Source organism: Protopterus annectens, chromosome 11.part0 (genome assembly GCF_019279795.1).
Source record: "Protopterus annectens isolate FY-2018-M chromosome 11.part0, PAN1.0, whole genome shotgun sequence".
NCBI lineage: Eukaryota > Metazoa > Chordata > Ceratodontiformes > Protopteridae > Protopterus > Protopterus annectens.
In genome coordinates this window covers 1,304,082,681-1,304,105,608 of record NC_056745.1, presented here as the reverse complement: position 1 = coordinate 1,304,105,608, position 22,928 = coordinate 1,304,082,681, and the positions used below count along the sequence as shown (strand labels likewise).

The following is a 22,928-nucleotide window of genomic DNA, read 5'->3' as shown; positions in this document are numbered from 1 at the left end:
GGAAAAGGAGGGATGTAAAATTCCCTGCATCGGCTCACCCCTTAAATCATATTTTTTTTATCGCCCCTGCAGTATAGGCGCCAAAAGCAATCTCTATCAAAAGGGAAATTTAAAATCTCATTTTAATTTCATGTGGGAGGTTCTGAGAATGTAGTCATGCAAACCTCCTCAAAACAGTACCAGTGGCCATAGTCCTGTATGAAGTATCCACAAAGTAATACCCACACTGTAAACAATGAGTAGTGACTTGTGCAACAGAAGAAACTAAATTATTTAAAGCAGATTTTTTCCCCACAAGAAGAAACTATTGTTAAAACATTCCTCATACTTTCACAGTCAGAATAAGCTTTAACATGAGCCTGACAATTTAAAGTTCTGAAAATCAATGCTGCAGAAGTACATACTTTTTCCCATACTGTTCAATAATTTTCCCATCCTTAACAGAAAGAGTAGGATTGGAATTAACTACTGTTTAGCAGCAGTGAGATCAACTAAAGCTACAGCTGCAAGGTCACATTTGGGAACAATGTCTAAAAACAAAAGCTACGGACCCTTATACACCCTATCTGCCTTTTGCTGGCTGATTATCAGTAAAACTGCTGGCAGTAACACACATCTTTTATGGCAGACAGAACAAGAGGAATGGGTGTAGATCCTGGAAATTCCATCTGTAACAGCTCAGTATTTTCGTAGAGACTGAGAAACCTCCGTGTTCCCCCAATGAAAACACTAGCACATCCTAGCAAAAGTCTCAGAGAAAGAGAAACCTCCACAGGGAGAATCAGAACACTGGGGGGAAAACTCTGTTAATAGTCTCTTCATCTTCCTATTCAGATTCAGAACCTTAAATCTCTTCAAGAAAAAGTATCCCTCTTTTTACCAGAAACAACTTTACAAAATGAATCAACAGCCTAAATTAAACCATGCACCAGGGGTGGGCAAACTTTTTGATTCGTGGGCCACATTGAGTTCTAACATTTGACAAAGGGGCCGGAACAGGAGCAGATAGATGGCATGCTTTGAAAACATCACCTCATTGGGGGAAAAATACACATCTTGGGATATGGAGAAAACATGTGCTTTAATTTCCAATGAAAATGAAGAAAAGCATTACAATAAAATCTCTGACTTCGAAATGAGTCTTTAAACACTGAAAATCAAATAAATGACCATTTATTTTAAAGCATTGAAAGTTCTGTTATCCTTCAGGATATCAACATCACTCTCCTCCTGACTGTCTTTTTTTTCAAAAACGGTAGGAGATGCAGATGTACTTGTCCTGTTCCTTTTATTCAATTTGTTTCCCCGGTGCCAAAAGTCAACAACGACTAGTGCAAGGACGAAACAGTTGCAGCAAGTCAGTCTGTGAAGCGTTATATTTGATCTGCGCGCACTGTTTATTCTAACAACGTGCGTATCACGGAGACACACACATTTTAATGGGAGCAGTGTTGTTGGTCTCCTTTTTTAGCCAGCGCATCAAAGTCTGGAGTTAGTTTTGTTGTGGCGATTCTCAGGATGGATCTGAGGTGTAGGTCTGTTAACTTGGATCTGTGGCTGGCTTTGTTGATGTTTCGCTTCACCTCAACAAAGCCAATATATCTAGAGTCCGCCATCTAGTGAGGAAACATCAGAATTGCAGGGGAAATAAAACATTAACAAGGTTAATTTATTAAATTTTTTCAAGTTTGGCGGGCCGAATCAAAACGTTTAACGGGCCGCATGTGGCCCCCGGGCCGTAGTTTGCCCATGCCTGCACCAGACCCAGTGATCTACTCCTGTCAGAAGAAGTTTGAGTAGTAGTCACATGCTTAGTTTTCTGGATTTTTTTACAGGAAAAATGGGACCAATGATGTTACTAATGGTAGCAGCTGCTTCTCCAGGGGGTGAAAGAGCATTCTGACACAAGGAAGTCTTCCCTATTCCCTTTCCCAGGACAGACAAGATTGGCTCTCCCTTGGCTACTGGCAGGACCCCAACAACCGCAGAGGACATGGCTAACCCCTAGTCTATAGCAGCTGTAAGTGCTCCACCAAAGAGCTCCAGGGTAATAGATGAATGGTCTGAATGGCTAGAGCAGTCTCGCCCACCTGCGGCTGAAGAAAATTGCTAGCCTGCTCTGGTGGCAAAGGCTGTTTTTACTTAATTTTTTCTTTTTGTACCGGGAAGAAGGACTGACCATGGGACCAATAGTTTGTTCCATGGTCATGCCAAAAATGCTGCCTCTTTCCCAGGGAAGACGAGGAGCAAATGCTGGTAAAAAACAAATCTTTAAAAGTCACTTTTTCACAGAAAAACACAGTAAAAAGCACACTTTTCCAGCCCCCACCGAAAATGTAAATTTTAGATTGACAGGAAAAAAAGAGCGCTCCCATTAAAAAGTATTGTTCAGTTTCATGACAGTCGCTAAAACACAAAACTCCCAACTTTAAAACAACATTCCTGAAGAGGAAAGTGATAAAACTGGTCTATATCATATTATCAAACATCTCTTCATCGACCAGTTTTCATCGAAACCTGAATTAGAACGATCATACCACTGAACTTTTTCTACAGGAAGTAACCAGTGGGCCAACCTAATGACTGCATCAAAAACAGAAAAATTTAAAACCCACCTTGGTGGGGGGCTATGTCCCCATACACCCCAATGTGGGGGCTGCACCCCCACCTCCTAATTAAATATATCAATTACAAGATTGCACTAGGGGAAAAGGGCAAATTCCCTAGGATGGCCCACTGGTTACTTACAGTGGGAAAAAGTCTGATGGAACAATTGCTTGACATATTCAGGTTTCGATGAAAATGGGTTGATGAAGAGGTGTTTGATGAATGGAGGTTTTGATAATATCCAATCAATCAATACTTCAATCCAATCAAGTTTTATTCAATTTGTATTGTTGGGAGCTGTGTGTTTCCTGTTATCCTGGTAAACTGCAGAGGGATAGACCTTCAATGGACTACTGCTCTTGCTGCCTGGCTGTTTTTTGGTTACTAGTATAGTGTTTGTCGATTCAGCAGTTCACTTTGTGTTTGCTTGTTTTTGATAATATGATCTAGATCTGATAAAACACAGACAATATTTAGAAAATGGAAGGCATTTCACCCAAACCTATCTGCCTCAGCTTAGGAAAAGCACAAGCCGGCCATTGATCCTTAGAGGAACGAACTCTTTGGTGGCTGTAAAGTACTGAAGGGCTTGGTACCAAACATTTTTCAGTCAGCTCAGCTCGAGCTGCCTGACAGTTTGTATGCATGGAAGGTGCACTGAAGGTTTGGAAGCTGGCCAGCTGTTATATCCTTCGCAGGATATAACAACCATACAGCTAAGGCTAGCACTGATTAATATGATGAATATCTTGAGCAACACACTGTCAAAAAGAAAGTAGAAGGAATTCTGGAGTGTCCCATTTCCGGAAGATGGACTGAACTTGGTTTCCTTGGGAGGAGAAAAAAGTACAGTTTTGTACCTACCATAAATGTAGATGTTCGAGTGTTCACACTGCTGCAGTCATCACACTTGAGTCGCCTCAGCTATTTCAGCTCAATACAACACAGATCCTCCTATATTTTCACATCCATTACTAAGACAGTTCCTCAGACGGGCTAAGAACATAAGACCGCCCCGGAGAGCACCTAAACCAACTTGGGATCTCAATTTTGTTTTGGAAAAACTTACACTACCGCTCTTTGAACCAGCTTTTACAGCTGATCTACAGTTTCTATCATGGAAAACTGCCCTGTTGCTAGCAATAACTTCAGCACGAAGAGTCTCAGAGCTACAGGCCCTAATGGCAGTGGAGCCTTTCATCATTTTTCATCAAGACAGTCGCTTTACAAACTAACCCTTCCTTTATGCCAAAGGTGGTATCCAGTGTGGCCCTAAACCAAACCATTCATTTGCCCACCTTTTATCCAAACCCCCAGAACAAAGGGGAAAGGCTCCTACACTCTTTGGACATTCACAGGCAATTACATCAGTACTTGGATAAAACTAAGGTTTTCAGAAAATCTGACCTATGCTGCAGGATCACATGGAAAGGCTATCTCAAAACAGACCATTTCAAAATGGACAGGACATTGTATCCGTTTCTGCTACACACACCATGGGAGACCTGTACCTGGTAACATTAGGCCCCATTCCACCAGGGCTAGAGCAACATCAACAGCCTTCCTCAGAGGGGTACCAACCAAGGATATTTTGGAGGCTGCAACTTGGAGTTCAGTGCACACCTTCACCAAGCACTATCACTTACCTCTATACTCTAAAACCAAAGCTGGCTTTGCCACTGCAGTTCTGCAGGGCCTACTAGCCTCTCCAAACCCTGTTTAGTTCCACCACCCATCCTTAGCTTTGGGATTCAACCCAAGTGTGATGACTGGAGCAGTGCAACACGGTGAACATAGTACAGTTTTGTACCTACCATAAATGTAGATGTTCGAGTGTTCACACTGCTACAGTCCAGGTTACCCTCCCTCCATCCCCTCTGACCTAGCTGAACTTTTCTATACCTTTTCTATCCTGTACAACCTTTGTGGTGTATTTGCTTGTAACTGAAGGTATTCCTTTTATTCCTATTACATGTTTTATTAGCAATATGTATTGCCTACCTACTTGGGGGTACTTGACATCTGGGGCAAGAAAAACTGAAGAAAAAAGCGTTGGATGCCTCTTATATACCCCTGGCGCACTGACTTCAAGGAAGAAGCGACAGCAACCGACGCCGGACCAAGACTTTGGAACTTTGGCACTTTGGCTGACTGCGTGACCACCTGAGGGCAGGATAACCCAAGTGTGATGACTGCAGCAGTGTAACACGATGAACATCTAGGGGACAATTGTTGCTCTCCCTCATGGCAATCTACTAAGACTTTTGATTCCGTTAAAATGTGGACCAGGACCAGAACCAAACTATACCTGACTGCTGGTCCAAACCAACACTCTCATCACTTCCAGAAAAGATGGATAAAAGTTTGTATCTCACTGCATGCTTTCACATCACAGCAACCCATGGTTATCCAAACTCACAAAGATAGGCAAAGTCTTTAACAGTGCTTCCATGGACAGCAAGTGCAGAAAGTCTATCCTCAACTCAAGAAGCCTGCCACAACAATGCTTCCTGATAAGGTCTTAACACCAGCTCTAAACCATCGGATTACTCATCACTGCCCTTAGGCAGTGGGAAACCCACAACACTAACTTACATTATTAGACAGAGAGTTTTCTCACCTTCATACTGACCAGCAAATACATGCCTATCCACCTGTATGACAGGCTGATCCGTGTCAATGCCCTGCAGAAAGAAACAAGAGAGAAGTTTATTAAAAAGTGTTTTGGCATATTACATATACTACATGTTTAAATATATATATATATATATATATATATATATATATATACACATACACACACACAAACACACACACACATATATAGTCGAAATATCCAAGTTCAAAATAATGAAAAGTAAATCCTATTTTATGAAGGGGGGGGGGCAAGTCCCGCTCCGCGCACCCTCACAACTCTGCCACTTATATATACGAACTCAGGGGCTGCAAAACACCAAAAAGGGCAAATTTCAAGTTTTCAACATTTTTGCAACAGCTTTTAGATATTTTGTCTTTAGATCAAATGAATGTGAGCGATTATATATGTGTATATATATATATATATATATATATATATATATATATATATATATATATATGTGTGTGTGTGTGTGTGTATATATATATATATATATATATATATATATATATATGTGTGTGTGTGTGTGTGTGTGTGTATATATATATATATATATATATATATATATATATATATATATATATATATATATATATATATAAATACACATGCAAGTGTATACATACACACAGATATGTATGTGCACGTGTGTATTTATGTATATATATATATATATATATATATATATACACATACATATACATGGAAACACAAGCATGTATGTACACACACTTACAGAATGCAAACTAGAAGCAATTCATGTGGATGTATGACTTAAGATTCCTGGCAAAGTCAGCCAACAACACTACTTTAAGCCAGCAATTACGATGTTAACAGAGAAAACAGAACATTGTCACTCATACCTGAGATATGAACTGGAACTTGCTCAAAACCCAGGTCTTCTCAAACTCGGAAGTATAGCAAATGCTTCTAAAATCTGTTGTATGTACTGTACTGCACTTATAAAAGCAACATTTAAATATCAGAAGATAACATCAGATTTTCTGACATTAGTCTAGAATAATACAGTCTCTGCAAATCTGTGTGCGTGTTAAAGAGGTTAGAGAGAGAAAATGTCATTGTATTGCTAACATTTTGACTGGTTTGTTTTTCAGAAGTATTTACTTTACTTTGTTGCCAGGAGGTTGCAGAGGAAACATGACCCAAAGTATACTCCTGTGCACTGCTGTGAGCAGTTTACATGCCTGAAAGAAAACCTAAGCAGAAGGATGGCAAGAAAACACAGACTTACGATTCAACAGTACACTGTTATACACACCAAGAACATATGCAATTTCACATTTCCTACCACAGGCAAGTATTTTACACCTTTTCTGATTACTTCTGAAACATTAACTACCAGTCACTGCTCTTTTTGTTTACCCTTTTCTGCATTTATTCACTTAATGTTTGTCAAGACTACTCCTTTCCCAACTGTTTTTCCACCTTTTCTGTTAACTTTTGTGGCTTGCTTAATTTCTTACTTGTTTCTGTTCGTCTCTGCCTTCACTAGGTTATCAGAAGTACACTTGTGTACACTTACCATAAATGTAGATGTTCGAGTGTATTCACTGTTGCAGTCATTACATTTGGGTAATCTGCTGGCAGGTTGCCCTCAGTCGGCCTGAATTCCAAAGTCTTGGGTCCTGCGTCGGCTGCTGTCTTCTCTTCCATGACGTCAGGTCGTCAGGGGTATAAAACATGCAGCCAATGCCATTTTCTTTAGTTTTTCTTGCCCCCAATGTCAGGTGCCCCCAAAAAGGTAGCAATATAGGCTCCCCTCACTCTGGAACAAAATCCCAATCCATGTTAGGCAGAGCCCCTCACTGACCCTCTTCAAGAGGGATCTTGACGAGTGGATGGGAGATCATAAGTTTACCCATGGGATCTCTTCTGTGTCCCTGCTTGACAGAGGTACAGTAAACTAACCTTAAAAGGACTACCTTCTGTGACCTACTATGCAGAGGCACAGTCAACTAATCTAAAAGAGTGGCAAAAGCCAAACACACTCTGGCTAGGCTTATAAATGCAGATAGCCTAGTATCAGCCTATGAACCTATAATATTATATATATATAAATATAAATATACATGCTTCAATATAAACTTTACCTTCATCTACAAGCAAATACACCACATAGGTTGTAGAAGATAGAGAAGGAAAGATAAACTTCAGAATGACAGGGGGATGGCGGGAGGGTAAATTGGACTGTAACAGTGAATACACTCGAACATCTACATTTATGGTAAGTATACACAACTGTACTATGTTCTTCGTGTTTCACTGTTGCAGTCATTACATTGGGGAAGAATCCCAAAGCTATGGTTGGGAGGCTGGAGCTAAACAGCATTAGGTGCGGCTATAAGGCCCTGCAGCACTGCAGTGGCAAAGCCTGCCCTGGAATTAGAGTAGAGAGGCAAATGGTAATGCTTTGTAAAGGTGTGAACAGAACTCAAGTAGCAGCCTCTAGAATGTCCTTGGTTGGTACTCCTCTGAAAAAGGCTGCTGAAGCAGCTGCAGCTCTGATGGAATAAGACCTAATGCCCTTGGGCACAGGTTTACCATGGTGTAAGTAGCAGAAACGGATGCAGTCGCTTATCCACTTTGAAATTGTCTGCTTTGAAATAGCCTTTCCTTCTGATCCTGCAGCATATGACACTAGTAACTGCTCAGTTTTTCTTAAGAGCTTTAGTCCTGCTCAAGTAGAATCTTAGCTGTCTGTGTACGTCCAAGGAATGCAGAATTCTCTCCCCTTTGTTCTGCAGATTTGGATAAATGTTGGCAGATGAATTGTTTGGTTAAGAGCCACACTGGAAACCACCTTACTCATAAAAGTAGGATTTGTCCTCAGAGACACCCTGCCTGGGTGAAATATGATAAAAGGCTCTACAGCCATGAGGGCCTGTAGCTCTGAAACACTTCTTGCTGAAGTAATTGCTAGTAGCAGAGCTGTCTTCCATGACAAAAACTTTATGTTGGCGGTAGCAGCTGGTTCAAATGGCGGCAGGGTGAGCTTTTCCAACACATAATTGAGGTCCCATGCAGGTAGTAGTGATCTTCTAGGAGGCCTTAAAAGTTTGGCTCCTCTAAGATAATGCTTTAGTAAAGGATGAGAAAAGATTGGTGGCTCTGTATTGTAATGAGCCGAAATGGCAGAGGCATGGATTTTGATTGATGAGAAAGATAGGCCTTTGTCAAGCATCTCAGTTAAGTATTGTAATATCTGAGGAATATGTGGTTCTGCTGTATCAGTTCCTTGTGCTTGATTCCAAGCACAGAATCTCTTCCATTTGTCAGTATAAGGTGTTCTAGTACTAGGCCTTCTGGCTTCCAAAATGACATCCATCTCATCTTTATTGAGAGGTGTCATTTGTATGATTACATGATTAGCCATGCTGCCAGGTTCAGAGTCTGTAGTTGATTGTGCAGGATCTGATTGTTTTGCTGGGATAGTAGTTGTGGTCTTTGAGGCAAGGTCCAAGCTGGATACTGAGACAAGTTCCTTAGGATTGTGTACCAGTATTGGCGGAGCCAGTCCGGGGCAATTAATATCATCTTTGGCTTCTCTTGTCTGACTTTTAGGAGGACCTTGGGTAGAAGAGGCAGAGGAGGAAAGGCGTAAACTGATAGGTTTTTCCAACTCAAGGATAGAGCGTCCACTTTCCATGCTTGTCTGTGATAAGATCTTGTGCAAAATCTTTTCAAGTGATAATGTTGAGGAGAGACAAATAGATCTATGTCTGGGCTCCCCCATTCCTCTGTTATCATGCTGAAGACTTGTGGATTTAGTTTCTACTCTTGAGGATCCATAAGGTTTCTGCTTAAATCGTCTGCCAGAGTGTTTTGTGTTCCTGGCAGGAATTGAGCTTGAAGATGTATTTGGTAGGGCAAAGCTGTGTCCCACTGTGCCATGGTTATCTGCAAAGGGGGTATGAGTGTGTGCCTCCTTGCTTGTTTATGTACCACATGACTGTGGTGTTGTCCGTCTTTATCAGTAGTTGTCCTGGATGAAGCAAGTCCTTGAAGGCTGTTAGGGAATTTTGAATAGCTAGCATCTCTTTCTGGTTGATATGCAGATGCATTTGCTTTGGTGCCCATATGCCCTGAATGCATATTCCTGCCATGTGGGCCACCCAGGCATAATCTGATGCATCTGTTGTTAAGGTTTGGCTGGCAGGGAGTAGAGTGAAGGGCCGTCCCATGTTTTGATGAGAGGCCCTTGCCCACCACAGAAACTCCTGTTGTAGGCAGGGAATGAGAGGGATCATTGTTTCCAGACTGTGTGAATGTGGACTCCTTAAACATTTTAGGTACCACTGAAGTTTCCTCATATGCAGTCTTGCATATGGAATTAGCAGGATGCAGGATGCCATGAAGCCCAGAGCCTGCAGAATTTGTCTTGCAGAAGACTGTGTTTTTGTTGCCATCAGTTTGAAGTAAGTTGTCAGTTGCCTTTGTTTGTCTGGCGTGAGGTAAGCCATCTGGGCAGTTGTATTCAAGCTTGCACCCAGGAATGTTATCTTTTGAGAGGGTACCAGGTGTGATTTCTTTTCATTTACTCTGTACCCTTGGCATGTTAGCAGCCTTTTCACAAACGCCAGGTGTCGAAGAAGAGTGTCTTTGTTCTCTGCTTGAATGAGACAGTTGTCCAAGTAAGGATATATTTGTATAATTTTTTGTCTGCAAAATGCAATTACTGGTGCCAGGCACTTTGTAAAGACCCTGGGCGCAGTAGATAAGCCAAAGGGCAGTGCAGAGAACTGGTAATGCAAATAGCCTGTTCTGAAGTGGAGGCATCTTCTGCAAGATTCCCTGACTGGGATATGCAGGTAAGCCTCTTCTAAGTCTGGAGCTACCAACCAGGCATCATTGCCCAGCATAAGCAGTAACTGTTGTAGAGTCAGCATCTTGAATTTTGGAATGTCCAGGAAAGTATTTAGAATGGATAAGCCCAGAATTGGGCGCCATGATTTGTCTTTTCTGGGTACCAGGAAAACTCTTGAATAAAAACCTTGTCCTTTTTCCTTTTGTGGTACTGGTTGAATAGCCCCATATCCATGAGGGACATAACTTGTTTCTGGGCCTCTGCCCACTGATTTACAGGCAGACCTGGCCATCCGTTTGAAATTGGCAACGTGTGGAAATGAAATATGTATCCCTGGGATACTATATTTAAGACCCACTTGTCCTGGGTAATTAGATGCCAATTTTGTGCATGAAGTGCTAGTTTTCCCCCCAAAGGGGCTGTCAAAAGATAAGTGCTTGGAAATGGCACAGGAAAGTCACTGAGACTGTTTACCGTGTGGGGGGGGGTAGCTACTTCCAGATTTGGAGGTGGAGGCACCCCATTGTTTTGTTCTGTAAGTTCCTTGTGACTGAAACCTGGAGCCTTTGGAGTGTCTGGGTTTGACCTGAGCAGCTCTGTTGGGTACTGGAAAAGACCAAATCTTAGTAGGCCTGTGCCTACTGAACCTGGGTGGCTGCACTTGTAGGAAATCTTTTACAGTTTGCATAGATTTAGCTTTGTTTTCCATCTTTTTCAAAACTTCTTCTGCCTTATTACTAAACAGACTGTCCTGTTGCAAAGGAGCATCAAACAATTTTGCTTTAACATGATCAGACAGATTTTGCTCCTTGAGCCAAGCATACCTTCTTATCACAGATCCAGTTACGGCGGCCATGCAATAGGCCTCCAAGGAATCAAAACCACATTGCAAAGTATGCTTTCCAACTTGTTCAGCTGAATGCAATAAACCCTGTAACTCATTATTTTCCACAGTCAGAAATCAGCATCATTTTCTGTTTCAGTAAGCCCATGACATGCTGCTGATACTTAAGCATATGAAATTGACAGTTTAAAGCCCTGATTACCAGGGTTGCAGACGTGTAAACCTTCTTACCCCATCTATCCAGCGCCTTGGAGTCTCTATCAGAAGGGGTAGGATTTTTAGCAGTAGAAGCCTTAACACCATTGGGACCCTGAGAAATTGTTTCAGGATCAGCAGTAGGGTTTTTAAAAAGAAACTTGTGGGAGTCAGGAACCCTGTAATATCTGTCTTGCTTACTAGGAGCTGGAGGCAGGGAATCAGGAGCCATGCTGGATTCTGAAAAAACATCATCAACAATGTCTAAAACAGGAGGTACAGCCAAAGGCCTATGCTGAGGAAGAAGAAGGAAATCCCTAAGCCTCTTTTTGGATTCTGAAAAATCCTGACTCTCCCAATGAAAATGTTCCCTTAAGGCATGTAAAGTTTCTCCAAAAGAAAAATCCTCAGGAGGAGAAGCAGAAAGAATGGATTCTTCTGCATCAGAGTCCTCATATGGTGGACTAGAAAATTCCTGATCAGAAGAGGAATCAGAAGAAATGGAAACCTGATCTGAAGATTCATAACCGGTGCCTTGCCTAGGCCTCTTAGCAGGAAGGGGTTGGGAACCCCTGATCAAGGTAATTAAATCTTCAGCCATTTTGATCATTTGTTTTTTAGGCATAGGGGCCTGAACACGTGGCCCATGCGTCAGTTTTTAGACACAGAAGTTGGTTTTGGCCTTGTTTTTGATGTTGGCGTCGGTTTAATATACAAATCTTTAGGCCTGAAAACACCCTCGGAAGCCGGTGCCTGCCCAACTGCTCCGGACCCATCTAAGGGAGAGACATCCGTGGGTTCAATACTTGCAGTGTCTCACGGTATACCGGACTCCGAATTTGTCTCGGTAGAGGCCTGCGAATCAAAAGTAGTGGGCATCAGGGGCTGCGAAAGCACCTCACTAGAGTACTGGCGAACCGGTGACTGGCTTAGGAAAAGCTTCGTCGTCGGTTTTGGACCTCGACGGTCTGTCTCTGTCTTTTTCTTTGCGTTTTTTCTGAATTCCGGTAGTCGGATTACTAACAGACGACATTTCTGGATAGTTAAATCATGAGCCAAAATATTTAGAAGCAAAAAATATACCGACACTTGATATTGCGTTGGTTAAATTTAGCACAAAACCGACAGCAAGGCACATTGTAGTCAGGGCCTAGGCAAGGAATACAGTACAAATGAAAATCCTTATGAGGTATTTGCTTCCCACAAGTAATACAATTATTAACTTTTACTGACATTGGTAAGGAGCAAGAAAAAGTTTCCCCAATGGGGTACTTAGCTTTAGGTTGAAGACCTCGGTTCTGAAACTTGTAAACGAAGATCTCAGGAGTCGGCCAACCAGCACTTGCGAACTGCTTCTGCTTCGGGCCCCACGCTGCAAGAAAGACCAATTAAAATGGCGTTGGCTGCATGTTTTATTCCCCTGACTACCTGACGTCATGGAAGAAAAAACAACAACCGACGCAGGACCCAAGACTTTGTTATTCAGGCCGACTGAGGGCAACCTTCCAGCAGATTACCTAAATGTAATGACTGTAACAGTGAAACATGAAGAACATCTCCTTGATGGATCAAAATGTTCTTTTAAGAATCCATAAAGCAGAAAACAAGGGGTTACCAAGTCAGCCCCCTTCAGGTGCACCATCTCCAACATCTGCCCAAATTTAGGGTCATAATGGCATTGGAAGAAAGAATGTGTCTACTCCACTGATACCCATATTTACAGTACGAAATTCTGAAGGTGAGTCAATATGCTTCCTCTTGCACCGGTTCTACCTCAGCAGACAACAGTTTCCCAAGGAGGAAGAGGAGAAGCATGACTATCTAGAGTCAGATGCTGATGAACAGAATCTCCAGGAAACTTTGGTCCTACCATTCTTTTTGTGAGACTGAACGGCAAGTAGGTCAGCAAAAGGCCAAGGCAATGACCCTCTGGGCAATCACAACATTCCACAGAGATGAAGGTAAACAGTGAGTCTAGGATGGATGACATGAACATGTACTCCCAATACTTCAACCAGTGGGCAGGATAAACAGACATCAATAATGATGTCGAGTCTCCTGCACTGGCCAAACTTATTTGTTTGTTTGTCTTTGTTTAATGGGAAAGTCCGACTGGTTAATACACATTTTTAGTGGAGGCCCGGGGAGAAATGCTTCATTTACTTATATTGCATTATACTACGTTCCAAATAAACACAGACTAGTTATATTTCTATTTACATGTATACACATACAGTAACTACATTTATACATTCTAAGATTTTACACAAGTAGAAGTTACTAAACAGAAAGCCCACGTGCAACTTAGCGGACTGTAAAGGCAGCAGTTAAGTATAAAAACTGTGTCATTTTGGTGACAGGTTAAAGGCCAAAGAGGTGAAAGGTTCAGTTAATGCTGATATGCTTGGCAGCCAAGGTAATGACACAGATGATGGTGCTGGCTTGTCCCTTGCACAGCAACAATTTCATCTGTACTGTAGTGGTTGGAAGAATGCTGGCAAAACTACCAGTATGAATGAGGACGGTTCCATATGTCTACAGATTAAGTGAGCAGGAGGAATGGGAATACTAGCTCCAACCTGACCTGGAGGAGCACAGATCCCGGACAACCACTGTTGTGCCATAACAACCTTCATTAATCTCTCATAGACTAACTCAGCAACCAGGTAAGGAAAAGCCCACCTTGGTGTTGGAGCTTTACAGCCTAATGAATCTGATGTGGCCTCAACACCTCCCTGTTAGACAACTCCACTAGTGACAACTGGGAGAAAAACAGAAATAGCACACTCCACCAAAACAAGAAGCATAACTGGAGAATCTGCCATATGCAGCAGTAACAAAACTAAAATGGTGGATTCATAGCTCCAACAGAAGCCTCGGAAATGGAGGGGATAAGTCCGTGTGTTCTATACCTTCTTACCAATTGACCTAAAAAAATCAAAGCCATTGGCTTTTGCTTCCAGTTGACCATGGACACAGCCATGTGAAGACTGTGCCAAAGATCTTGAATCTTTAGAGGTTTTAGTAAGGCAAAAAGATCAGAGCCAACTCAGCCATGGCCAATGGCAGAACCGAAGACTAGGTATCATGTGCTAGAGAATACAAATATCGAAACTGCTCCTGAAAATGTCAATGGGCAACAGAGGTAAACCTTTTGCAATGTCACTGTGACCTTCTCCCAAGCAAGTCAAACACCTACTGTGAGCGTCTTGTGAAGGACGTTTCTACCTATAAAGACACCTCTGGAAACAATGTTCTATAATGTCCACAAAGGAGGAACCAACCCATGCAGAGGGAAGTAATGCAATCCAAAAGACGGTATTCCCAATAAAATAGGACTGGCCGATAACAACAAAAAAATTCAATGGCTACAAGTAAAACGTCCTCCCAAAACAAGATATGGAGGAAGAGACAGAAAAAAGTATAGCAAAGTCCTAAGCAAAGAATCAGACCATGGGAGAAGAGAGGATGTCAGAATCTTGAAGAACCCAAAACGAAATCAAGAGACTTTGCCAGATGGGCGCTATAGCTCAGACTGCCACTTACAACCTGGGAAGCTATATCCAAGAAAAAAGAAACATTAAACTGCTAAAAAAGAAAAAAACTCAGTCTTGCAAGCATACCTCTCAACTGTCCAGATTTTCACTCATATTTTAGTTAGTTCTTCATAAATTTGGGGTTTTCTGGTAATTCAGTGAGGACTGAAGACACTAAATATTGACAAATTTGAGTTTCAAACTTTAGATCCTTCAGAAAATACATGTCAACAGAAAATCCTGTTATTCTAGCAACTTTCTACATTTATAATAACAATATTTAAAATATGTCACTATGTTGAGGTGTTTGACCCCCCCTCCCCCATTATTTTAGGCTTTGTCCAGATTTTTTGTGCCAACAGGCTGAGAGGTATGTTTGAAAGACTCCTGCAGAAGTGAATATGGCAACAAAAATATAAAGAAGGGAGCCAGAGCAATGCCTCTTTGGACAGAGGAAAGTGGTCTGTAGCCTGGGAAAGTGTGATATGCCACGTGGTCATAATATCTACAGCTTCAGTCTAAGACAATACTGAGGATAGCACTATCCCTATTAAAAACTATTTTTTTTGCATATTTTAATATTAAAATATTAAGTTTTGAGAGAGTAAACATGATTCATGAAAGTAAAAGGGAACAATAAATACTTAAAACCCAAAAGTGAGACAACAGATTTATTCTTTGCCAAGTTGCATATGACAATTTGGACAAAACGAAATTGTCATAATGTGCATCATTATACTCTCCACATTTCTAAAAGGAACCAAGCACTTGCTTCTTAGACTGACAAAAGTTAATAATGGTTGTAATTACATTACAGGCAACTTAACAGCATCACTAAAGAGTGCACTCACATGAAATCCCTCCCAAACTCTGTTTAAAAGCAAGAGATCTACTCTCATAAAAATTATGGAAACTTATCTTCAGAACCTACTGGCATACTGACTTATCGGAACAAATGTCATGATCTTTAAGATCAAAGTTCCAAAAGATGTTACATTTGCACTTTTCCTTTAACAATTCAATCAATCTGACTGCTTTAAGCCACTCCCCACCCCCATTTTTCTATCAAGCTTGTAAATTATGGGTCTATGTCAAATAATCAAACTGCCACATTGTCAAACGTCATTTCATCGACAATGTAAGCCGTCGAACCTCTTTCTGAAATCGCTTTATGGTTACGGTAGGGATCAGGATATTTGCCATTTTCCCCACTGCAGTGCGATCTTGGAGCTGGTCTAAATAATTATCAGGGGGGTGTGGGGGGGGGGGTTGACGGACTGCATCATCGATGACACTATGTTCGACAATGTGGCCATTCAATTATTTGACACAGACTCATAAATTATTTCTTCTTTTTGTTTAAGACTGACAATTACAAAAGTGAAACTCTGTACTGAACATCTTCTGTGCAGCAAAATAATGAAACCCAAGGTAGGCCTTCATGCTTATCCACTACTTCAGGTGGTCCCACTAGCTCAAAACTCTGATTTACTTTGTTATACTGGTATTTGTTTGATAGGTAACAATGGATTCCACATCACATACTGATAAACAACCAACAGCCATTTGTTTATTAATTCATGAGTACACTTTCCTAGTTGTGACACAAGGGGAGATTTTCTTTTAAACAAGATAAGTTTTTAGCATGTCACCTGATCTAGTGGGGTGCTTTCCTTGGTGGGTCTATGATTATCCATCCTTCAACTCAAATTCATCTGATCTACTTTAAAGCTTCTACATATGGAAAAGAATATGAAACCTCTTCCAGCCTGTAATGTAATGCCATGCAATATATTAGATCAGCATGCTTGCTCAATGCCCAAGGCAGGTAAGTCTGCTCCAACCAGTAAGTGACCACATGTCCTGCAAATCCAAAATAAAAAATAAAAACTGCTTCTACAAATTTAAAAGGACACTTCTGCCTACTTTAAATGTCAGTCCAACAGAAGCCACTAGATAGAGTGGCTACCCAATCACAACAGGACAGTGAAAGGGTATTTGTGAAGTATTGTGAATGGTTCTCTCACATCAAACAAAGATCAACTGATGCAGCAAGAACAGAACAGTTCTACCTTAAAAATCTTGAGCAACAAGACTGACTCTTGAACTGAATATAATACCCTGGAAGAAGAAAGGCCTGAAACTTGAAAGACTACAAATATCATAACTGAGGAGCAATACAATAAAACAAATATAATACCAACAAAGTAGAAGCTACACTTTCCACAATAATTTTTGTCATTCTGAGGTCACACTATATCAGAGTAAAAGCAAACTCAAGAAAAAATTCTGTTAGCATTATTCTGAAGTGCTGCAACCTCAGTTAGAATAAATTAAGTGTAGCGTAGGATGTGAAGGGCAAAGCCACCCAAAATGGATGGGTGCAAAAGGTTCTGCCATCACACTTTAAATAACTCTGTTTTACTGTAATGCTGTTTAACAATAATGAAGGTTTCAGTCTTTTGAGTCTGTGTTTTGTGTTTCTGGGCAATTGCATCCTACCACTAAGGACAGTTGTTTTTACTTTTCACGACCTTGAAAAATGGTGAAGATGTATTATATTTAACATTGAAGAGCCTTCTTAGTGGGTCTATGATTTACAATGATTCCATCAAAAACTAAAAACAGAGGGAGGTTAGAGCTACAGGGTAGCCAACAGATAAATACCCAGAAAGCAGAGTCCTATAAAACACAGGTATCAAAAAGTCTGCCTCTGAAGTCAAGGTCAAGGTCTAAGCAACTACTTATGGTGAAAGTGTGAACTAATGACCAATTACCTTCAGCACAAATGTCTGGAAAAAAAGAAAAAAAAAGACCTCCTTGAAACAAGTGTTAAAAGCAGACATGTCTCTGATGAAACAAGTGTTAGAAGCAGCAATGTCTCTGATGGAAGAGCCAATAGCTCATGCTTGACAGCAATCATTGATGAAGATGGGAATCTTTGGAAAGGGTTTGCTTCTAAGTATTAACACCTCCCTCTACAAAACGAAGCAAAAATTTTGCTCTGTTGTCTTGAACTCACGCACTAACTTTACCAAAAACTTGAGCTGAATACTGAATTTTCACTACCTGGATTTGGACTAGGATTTGGATCACCTCCTCTTATTTCAGCCCCTGCAAAGAAAAATGGGATAAGGATGCATTGATTTAAAAACAGCTTTGAAAATAACCTTAAAGGTACTTTTTGGAAGTAAAACAGTGTAAGATGCAAGCGATCTCCAATCCATGTGGAAAATCAAATACTGCTCCCAACAAACAGCAGCATGAAGCTCCATGAAACCGCAGGAAGAGTGATGGGCACTAGAAAAGGTTATGTTCAAATGGACTAACTTCAAAGTTGTGGAAGCAGGAGGTTTAAAATGGGATGGGCAAGCCTGTCAATTATGAAAGTTCACGAAACAAGGAGAAAAAGGGATTCTTCAAAAGTGGGAGGTGATGCAGAACTCCATCAAGGAACTGCTTGCCCAGCTGATGCTGGGTCAAAGTCCTACCCTTCACTAGGTCGCTCTACATGCAGAGTACTCTTAACCAGTGCTATTCTCTAAACAGTAAGGTAGGCTGTGAGGTTCTTCCTCTTTAGATAGCCATGCTAAACTCTGGACACATGTCAGAGCTTTGTGTCTTGTTTTTCTATGAGGTAGCAAAGGCAATGATCTTTTAACTGTTAGTTTGTGACATGGCAGCCACGCAAATACTTTGATGACTTGGGTACCTTATGCATTTAAAGCTGGCAATTTTCCATTTCAAATATCAGAATCAGGATCTGAAGTATGGTAGTTTATAGGTGTGTATTGGGCCAATGGCCCTGAGGCCTTTACAAGCCTAGCCCATAGGATTACCCTGCCATCGTGCCACCCGACCTTAGTTCCCACTGCCTCTGTTGAGTAAAGCCACTGGAGTGACTCCTGGGGTGAATTCTCTGTTTCCCATCCACTCATCAAGATTTCTCTTGAAGAGGGCCAGTGAGGTGCTCTGTTTGACATGTATGGGAAGTCTCTTCCATAGCATGGGCAGTCTCTGGGTTATGAACCTGTCTCTCCCGCATGTTCTGTTGATTGTGATAATGAGGTTGAGGTCTCTGCAGCGTGTGGTGCGGAGGGATTGGGATTTCTTTAGATGTAGCATTTCTAACAGAGCTGGGTCAGACATGGCTTTGTAAGTCAAGCAGAGATCGCCTCTAAGTAGGCAATATGAAACAGAGAATAGCTGGAGTTTTTTTAGTCTGTCCATATAGGACAAATGTTTAAGGCCTAGGATCCTTTTTGTGAGGTACTTTTGCGGCCTCTCCAGTTGTTGCAGGTGTTTAGTGAGGTATATGCCAAAAGGGACATTGCACTCAATGATTGGCCTAATGAGGGAAGAGTAGAGAGACAATGACCTCTTCTTCCTGGATGCAAAACCCTTAGCAATGAGATGTGCCACATAGAAGGACTTTGACCGAGTGGCAATGTGGTGGTCAAAAGAGAGGCTGCTGTCAACCTTTGTTCCCAGATCTCTTATGTCTTCTGTGTTCAGTGGACTGCCATCGATGTGGTAATTCATGGGAACCATTTTTTTTTCCCAAAAGGGGATGACGACACATTTTTTGGCATTGAGCCAAAAAGAGGGAGCAGCAGAGTTCCCCAGTCTTCAGCAATGAAGATTAATACTTGACTGACGTCTGGTCAGTGCTGCTGCAGTTTCTTAGACATCATGCTGACATAGTGATTAACTTCTGTAGGATATCAACATCACTCAGGGAGTTAATAATAGCTCCCAACTTGCAATCGTCTGCGAACTTAGTCAGCCAGAGTCCCTTCAGGTTGGCCTGGACTTCAGAAAAGTAGATACCAAATAGGAGAGGACCTAGGACCGAACCCTGTGAGACTCCACTTGCGACTGTCGGCAGTCTGACTTGGGAGTCAGCTATTTTCACAGTGTGGGTTCTACCTGTGAGCCAGTTTGCAACACACCAAGTGATATAGGGGTTGATGCCTAGCTTAGTGAGTTTTTCTATGATTCCAGAGAATACAATGTATCATCACAGCTGAATTTATTTGAAACACAAAACATCCAGCAAACTCATTGATGATTATCATTATCGCCACCTAAATCATCTAAAAAAGTAATGGCAAACACAAACCAATCTGTGACATACATATCTCAATATATAATTATATACACAAACATACATGTGTACGTATACATGCCTGTATATAAACATAATTTGTGACTCCCTTTGGACCTGCATAAGTTGCGTGCATATCTCAATATATAATTAGATACACTTAGTTACATATGTGTATGTATACATGCATGTATATATGCAAGTCTTTACACTTTTTTTCCCTGAGTAGTGTACATGCACAGGCCTGTGTGTATGCTTGCACATATGCAATTTATTTACATATGTATACATCTTATAATCAACAGACATGGTTGACACTAACTTCCATATTCACACATATCAAAATAATATATTTTCACATTCACCCAGTAGCAGAAAGGAAACGAAGGCACACAAGCCAAGGCCATTCTTCAAGTGTGCCACATGATGTCCAAATATAAACCAAAAGAGGGCACATACTCACCAGAAACATGGAAGTTTCACCAAAAAAAAAATCTGAAAAAAGAATAGAAGGCAGGATAATCCCAACTATAGATCTACTGAGGTTAGTGTGTTAAAGCTTGACTTTTTTCCCCCCCAGAGGACTTTTTTTCTTTTATGTAAAGGAAATAATCACATCTATGAAGAAAAACAGTTCAGACTGCACTGTGACTGAAGGAACACAAATTTGGCTACAAAAGGAACACTGACAGTCATCATATGACACTGTTCTGGACCAGAAAATTGAAGAAAGGAAAATAGACAATGCAGAGGCTCACAAACTGCCTCCAGAGAGGTTTTTAATTTGGATATCATTTTCTACAATACAGCCAATCTTCCCACGCAAGATGGATAACAAGAGGGAGCAGCAGAGTTCCCCAGTCTTCAGCAATGAAGATTAATACTTGACTGACGTCTGGTCAGTGCTGCTGCAGTTTCTTAGACATCATGCTGACATAGTGATTAACTTCTCTGAATCAAAACAACAGGGTCAAGGATTCCATTTAGGCCTCCAGTCTCAATATGTGAAGTTTGTCCTCCCTGTCTCATAGGTTCATAGGTATGTACTAGGCTATCTGCCTGAAGGCATTTATAAGCCTAGCCAGAATGCGTGGGCTTTCGCTGCCCCCTTAGATTAGTTCCCCGTGCCTCTGTCCAGCAGAACCACTGAAGTGATCTCCGGGATAAACTTTGTTTCCCATCCACTCGTCAAGGTTTCTCTTGAAGAGGGTTAAGCGAGGAGCTCTGCCTAATGTAGACTGGAATCTTATTCCAAAGCATGGGAAGTCTCCGAGACAGGAATCTATCCCTCCAGCACATCCTATTTATTGCTGTGGTGAGGTTTAGATCCCTTGAGTGTGTGGCTTGAGGAGATAAGCTTTTCGTTAGGTGGAGCATGTCCATCAGTTCTGGGTTGGACATGGCCTTGTATGTCAGGCAGGGATTACCTCTGAGTAGGCGGTATGCAACCGAGTACAGCTGGAGTTTCTTCAGTCGAGCTGCATAGGGCATCTGTTTGAGGCCAGTGATCCTCTTGGTGAGGTACTTCTGTGGTCTTTCCAGCTGTTGCATGTGTCTTGTAAGATACATCCCAATCAAGGCGTTGTACTCTATGATGGGTCTGATGCGCGATGAGTAGAGGGGCACAATGACCTCTTTTGATCTGGATGCGAACCCTTTTGTGATAAGGTAGGCCACGTAGAAGGATTTTCTAACCACTTTGGCAATGTGATTATCAAAGGAGAGATTACTATCTACTTGGGTCCCCAGATCCCTTATTATGTCTTTTGTATTTAGGGGACTACCACCTATGTGGTAGTTTGTGGGTACTTTGTTTTTTCCAAAGGGGATGACTATGCACTTTTTGGCATTTAGCTTGAGGCCATGATTTTGACACCAGGTATCCATCTCAGTGAGACCCTTTTGGAGGATGCCTGTGTCAACCAGAGAGTCAATTATAGCCCCTAGTTTGCAGTAGTCTGCGAACTTGGTCAGCCACAGTCCTCCTGTGCTTGCCTGTACCTCTGAGAAGTATATGCCGAACAGGAGGGGTCCTAGGACTGAGCCCTGGGGAATGCCACTTGTAACCGGTTTAGAGTCAGACCTAGCTCCTGCAACTCTTACCATGTGGGTTCTGTCCGTGAGCCAGTTGGCAACCCATCTTGTGATGTAGGGGTTTATGTTCAGGCTGGTGAACTTGTCTATAACACCAGAATAGGGAATGGTGTCGAAGGCCTTTGCGAGTTCTAGGTAGGCTGTGTGGACCACCTTTCCTTCATCTATACCCTTGGTAACTGTCTCAAAGAAGTCCACCAGGTTTAGGAGGCATGATCTGCCCTTAACAAAGCCGAACTGAGTGAGGTCCAGAGTTTGGAGGTTCCAAATGTCTCTGTTAATGAGTTTCATGATGATGCGCTCCATAGCCGTGCAGACCAAGCTAGTCACGCTTATAGGGTGATAGCTCCCAGGGTCTGTTGTGGCTCCACCTTTGTGGAGTGGAGTGGAATAACCGTTGCTGTGCGCCACTCTATGGGTACGCAACCTTTGGAGAGGCTGAATTTGAACAGTGTGTTTAGGTGAGGGGTTAGTTCATCTTTGAGCTCGTGTAGGATGCAGCCTGGGACATCGTCCGGTCCCGTTTATGCTGTGTTTTTTGGCTTTGGAGAGGACTGTTTTAACCTGAGTGTCTGTAAATGCAGGGGCTCTACATTCTTCTGGTATGGTTATGGGCCCTTTTGGGGTTGAGAGGGGGGTGAAGTTTGCGCTGAACTTGTCTGCCAGGACGTTGGCAATATCGGTCGGTTCAGTGTATTTTGTACCATTCTGCACTAACTCCGAGTAGATCTGAGCATTGCCACTTAGATTCTTGACATAGTTAAAGAATGCCTTGTGGTTATCTATGGAGTCCTTGGTAATTTTTCTTTCGAAACTCGCCTTGGATGATTTTATGAGGGATAGTAGTTTCTTGCAGATACTGATCAGGGATGTCTTCCCTTCTTGGCATTTTACTCTTTTCTGTACTAATTTCCTCCTTCTATTGTGTAGCTTGTTTATGGCAGGAGTCCATCAGACTGGTTTCCTTTTCTTGGAGGAGTCAGTCTTGGGTTTGCCTGGGATAGCACGATCCATGCATTCTTGTGGGTGCCCGTAGAATGCAATAGTAAAGGATTTTGCAGCTTGGACAACGTTATCCTTTA

The 22,928-nt window shown here is 41.7% G+C and overlaps 1 protein-coding gene across 1 annotated transcript in view; it reads right to left on the bottom strand.

Moving 5' to 3' along the window:
• Positions 1 to 22,928, bottom strand: part of GTF3C6 (general transcription factor IIIC subunit 6) — a 472,341-nt gene that overhangs the window by 290,785 nt on the left and 158,628 nt on the right. Inside the window, exon 3 of the mRNA XM_044088626.1 lies at positions 5,228 to 5,291. Coding sequence (XP_043944561.1) covers positions 5,228 to 5,291 — 64 coding nt within the window. The remainder of the gene's footprint in view (positions 1 to 5,227; positions 5,292 to 22,928) is intronic.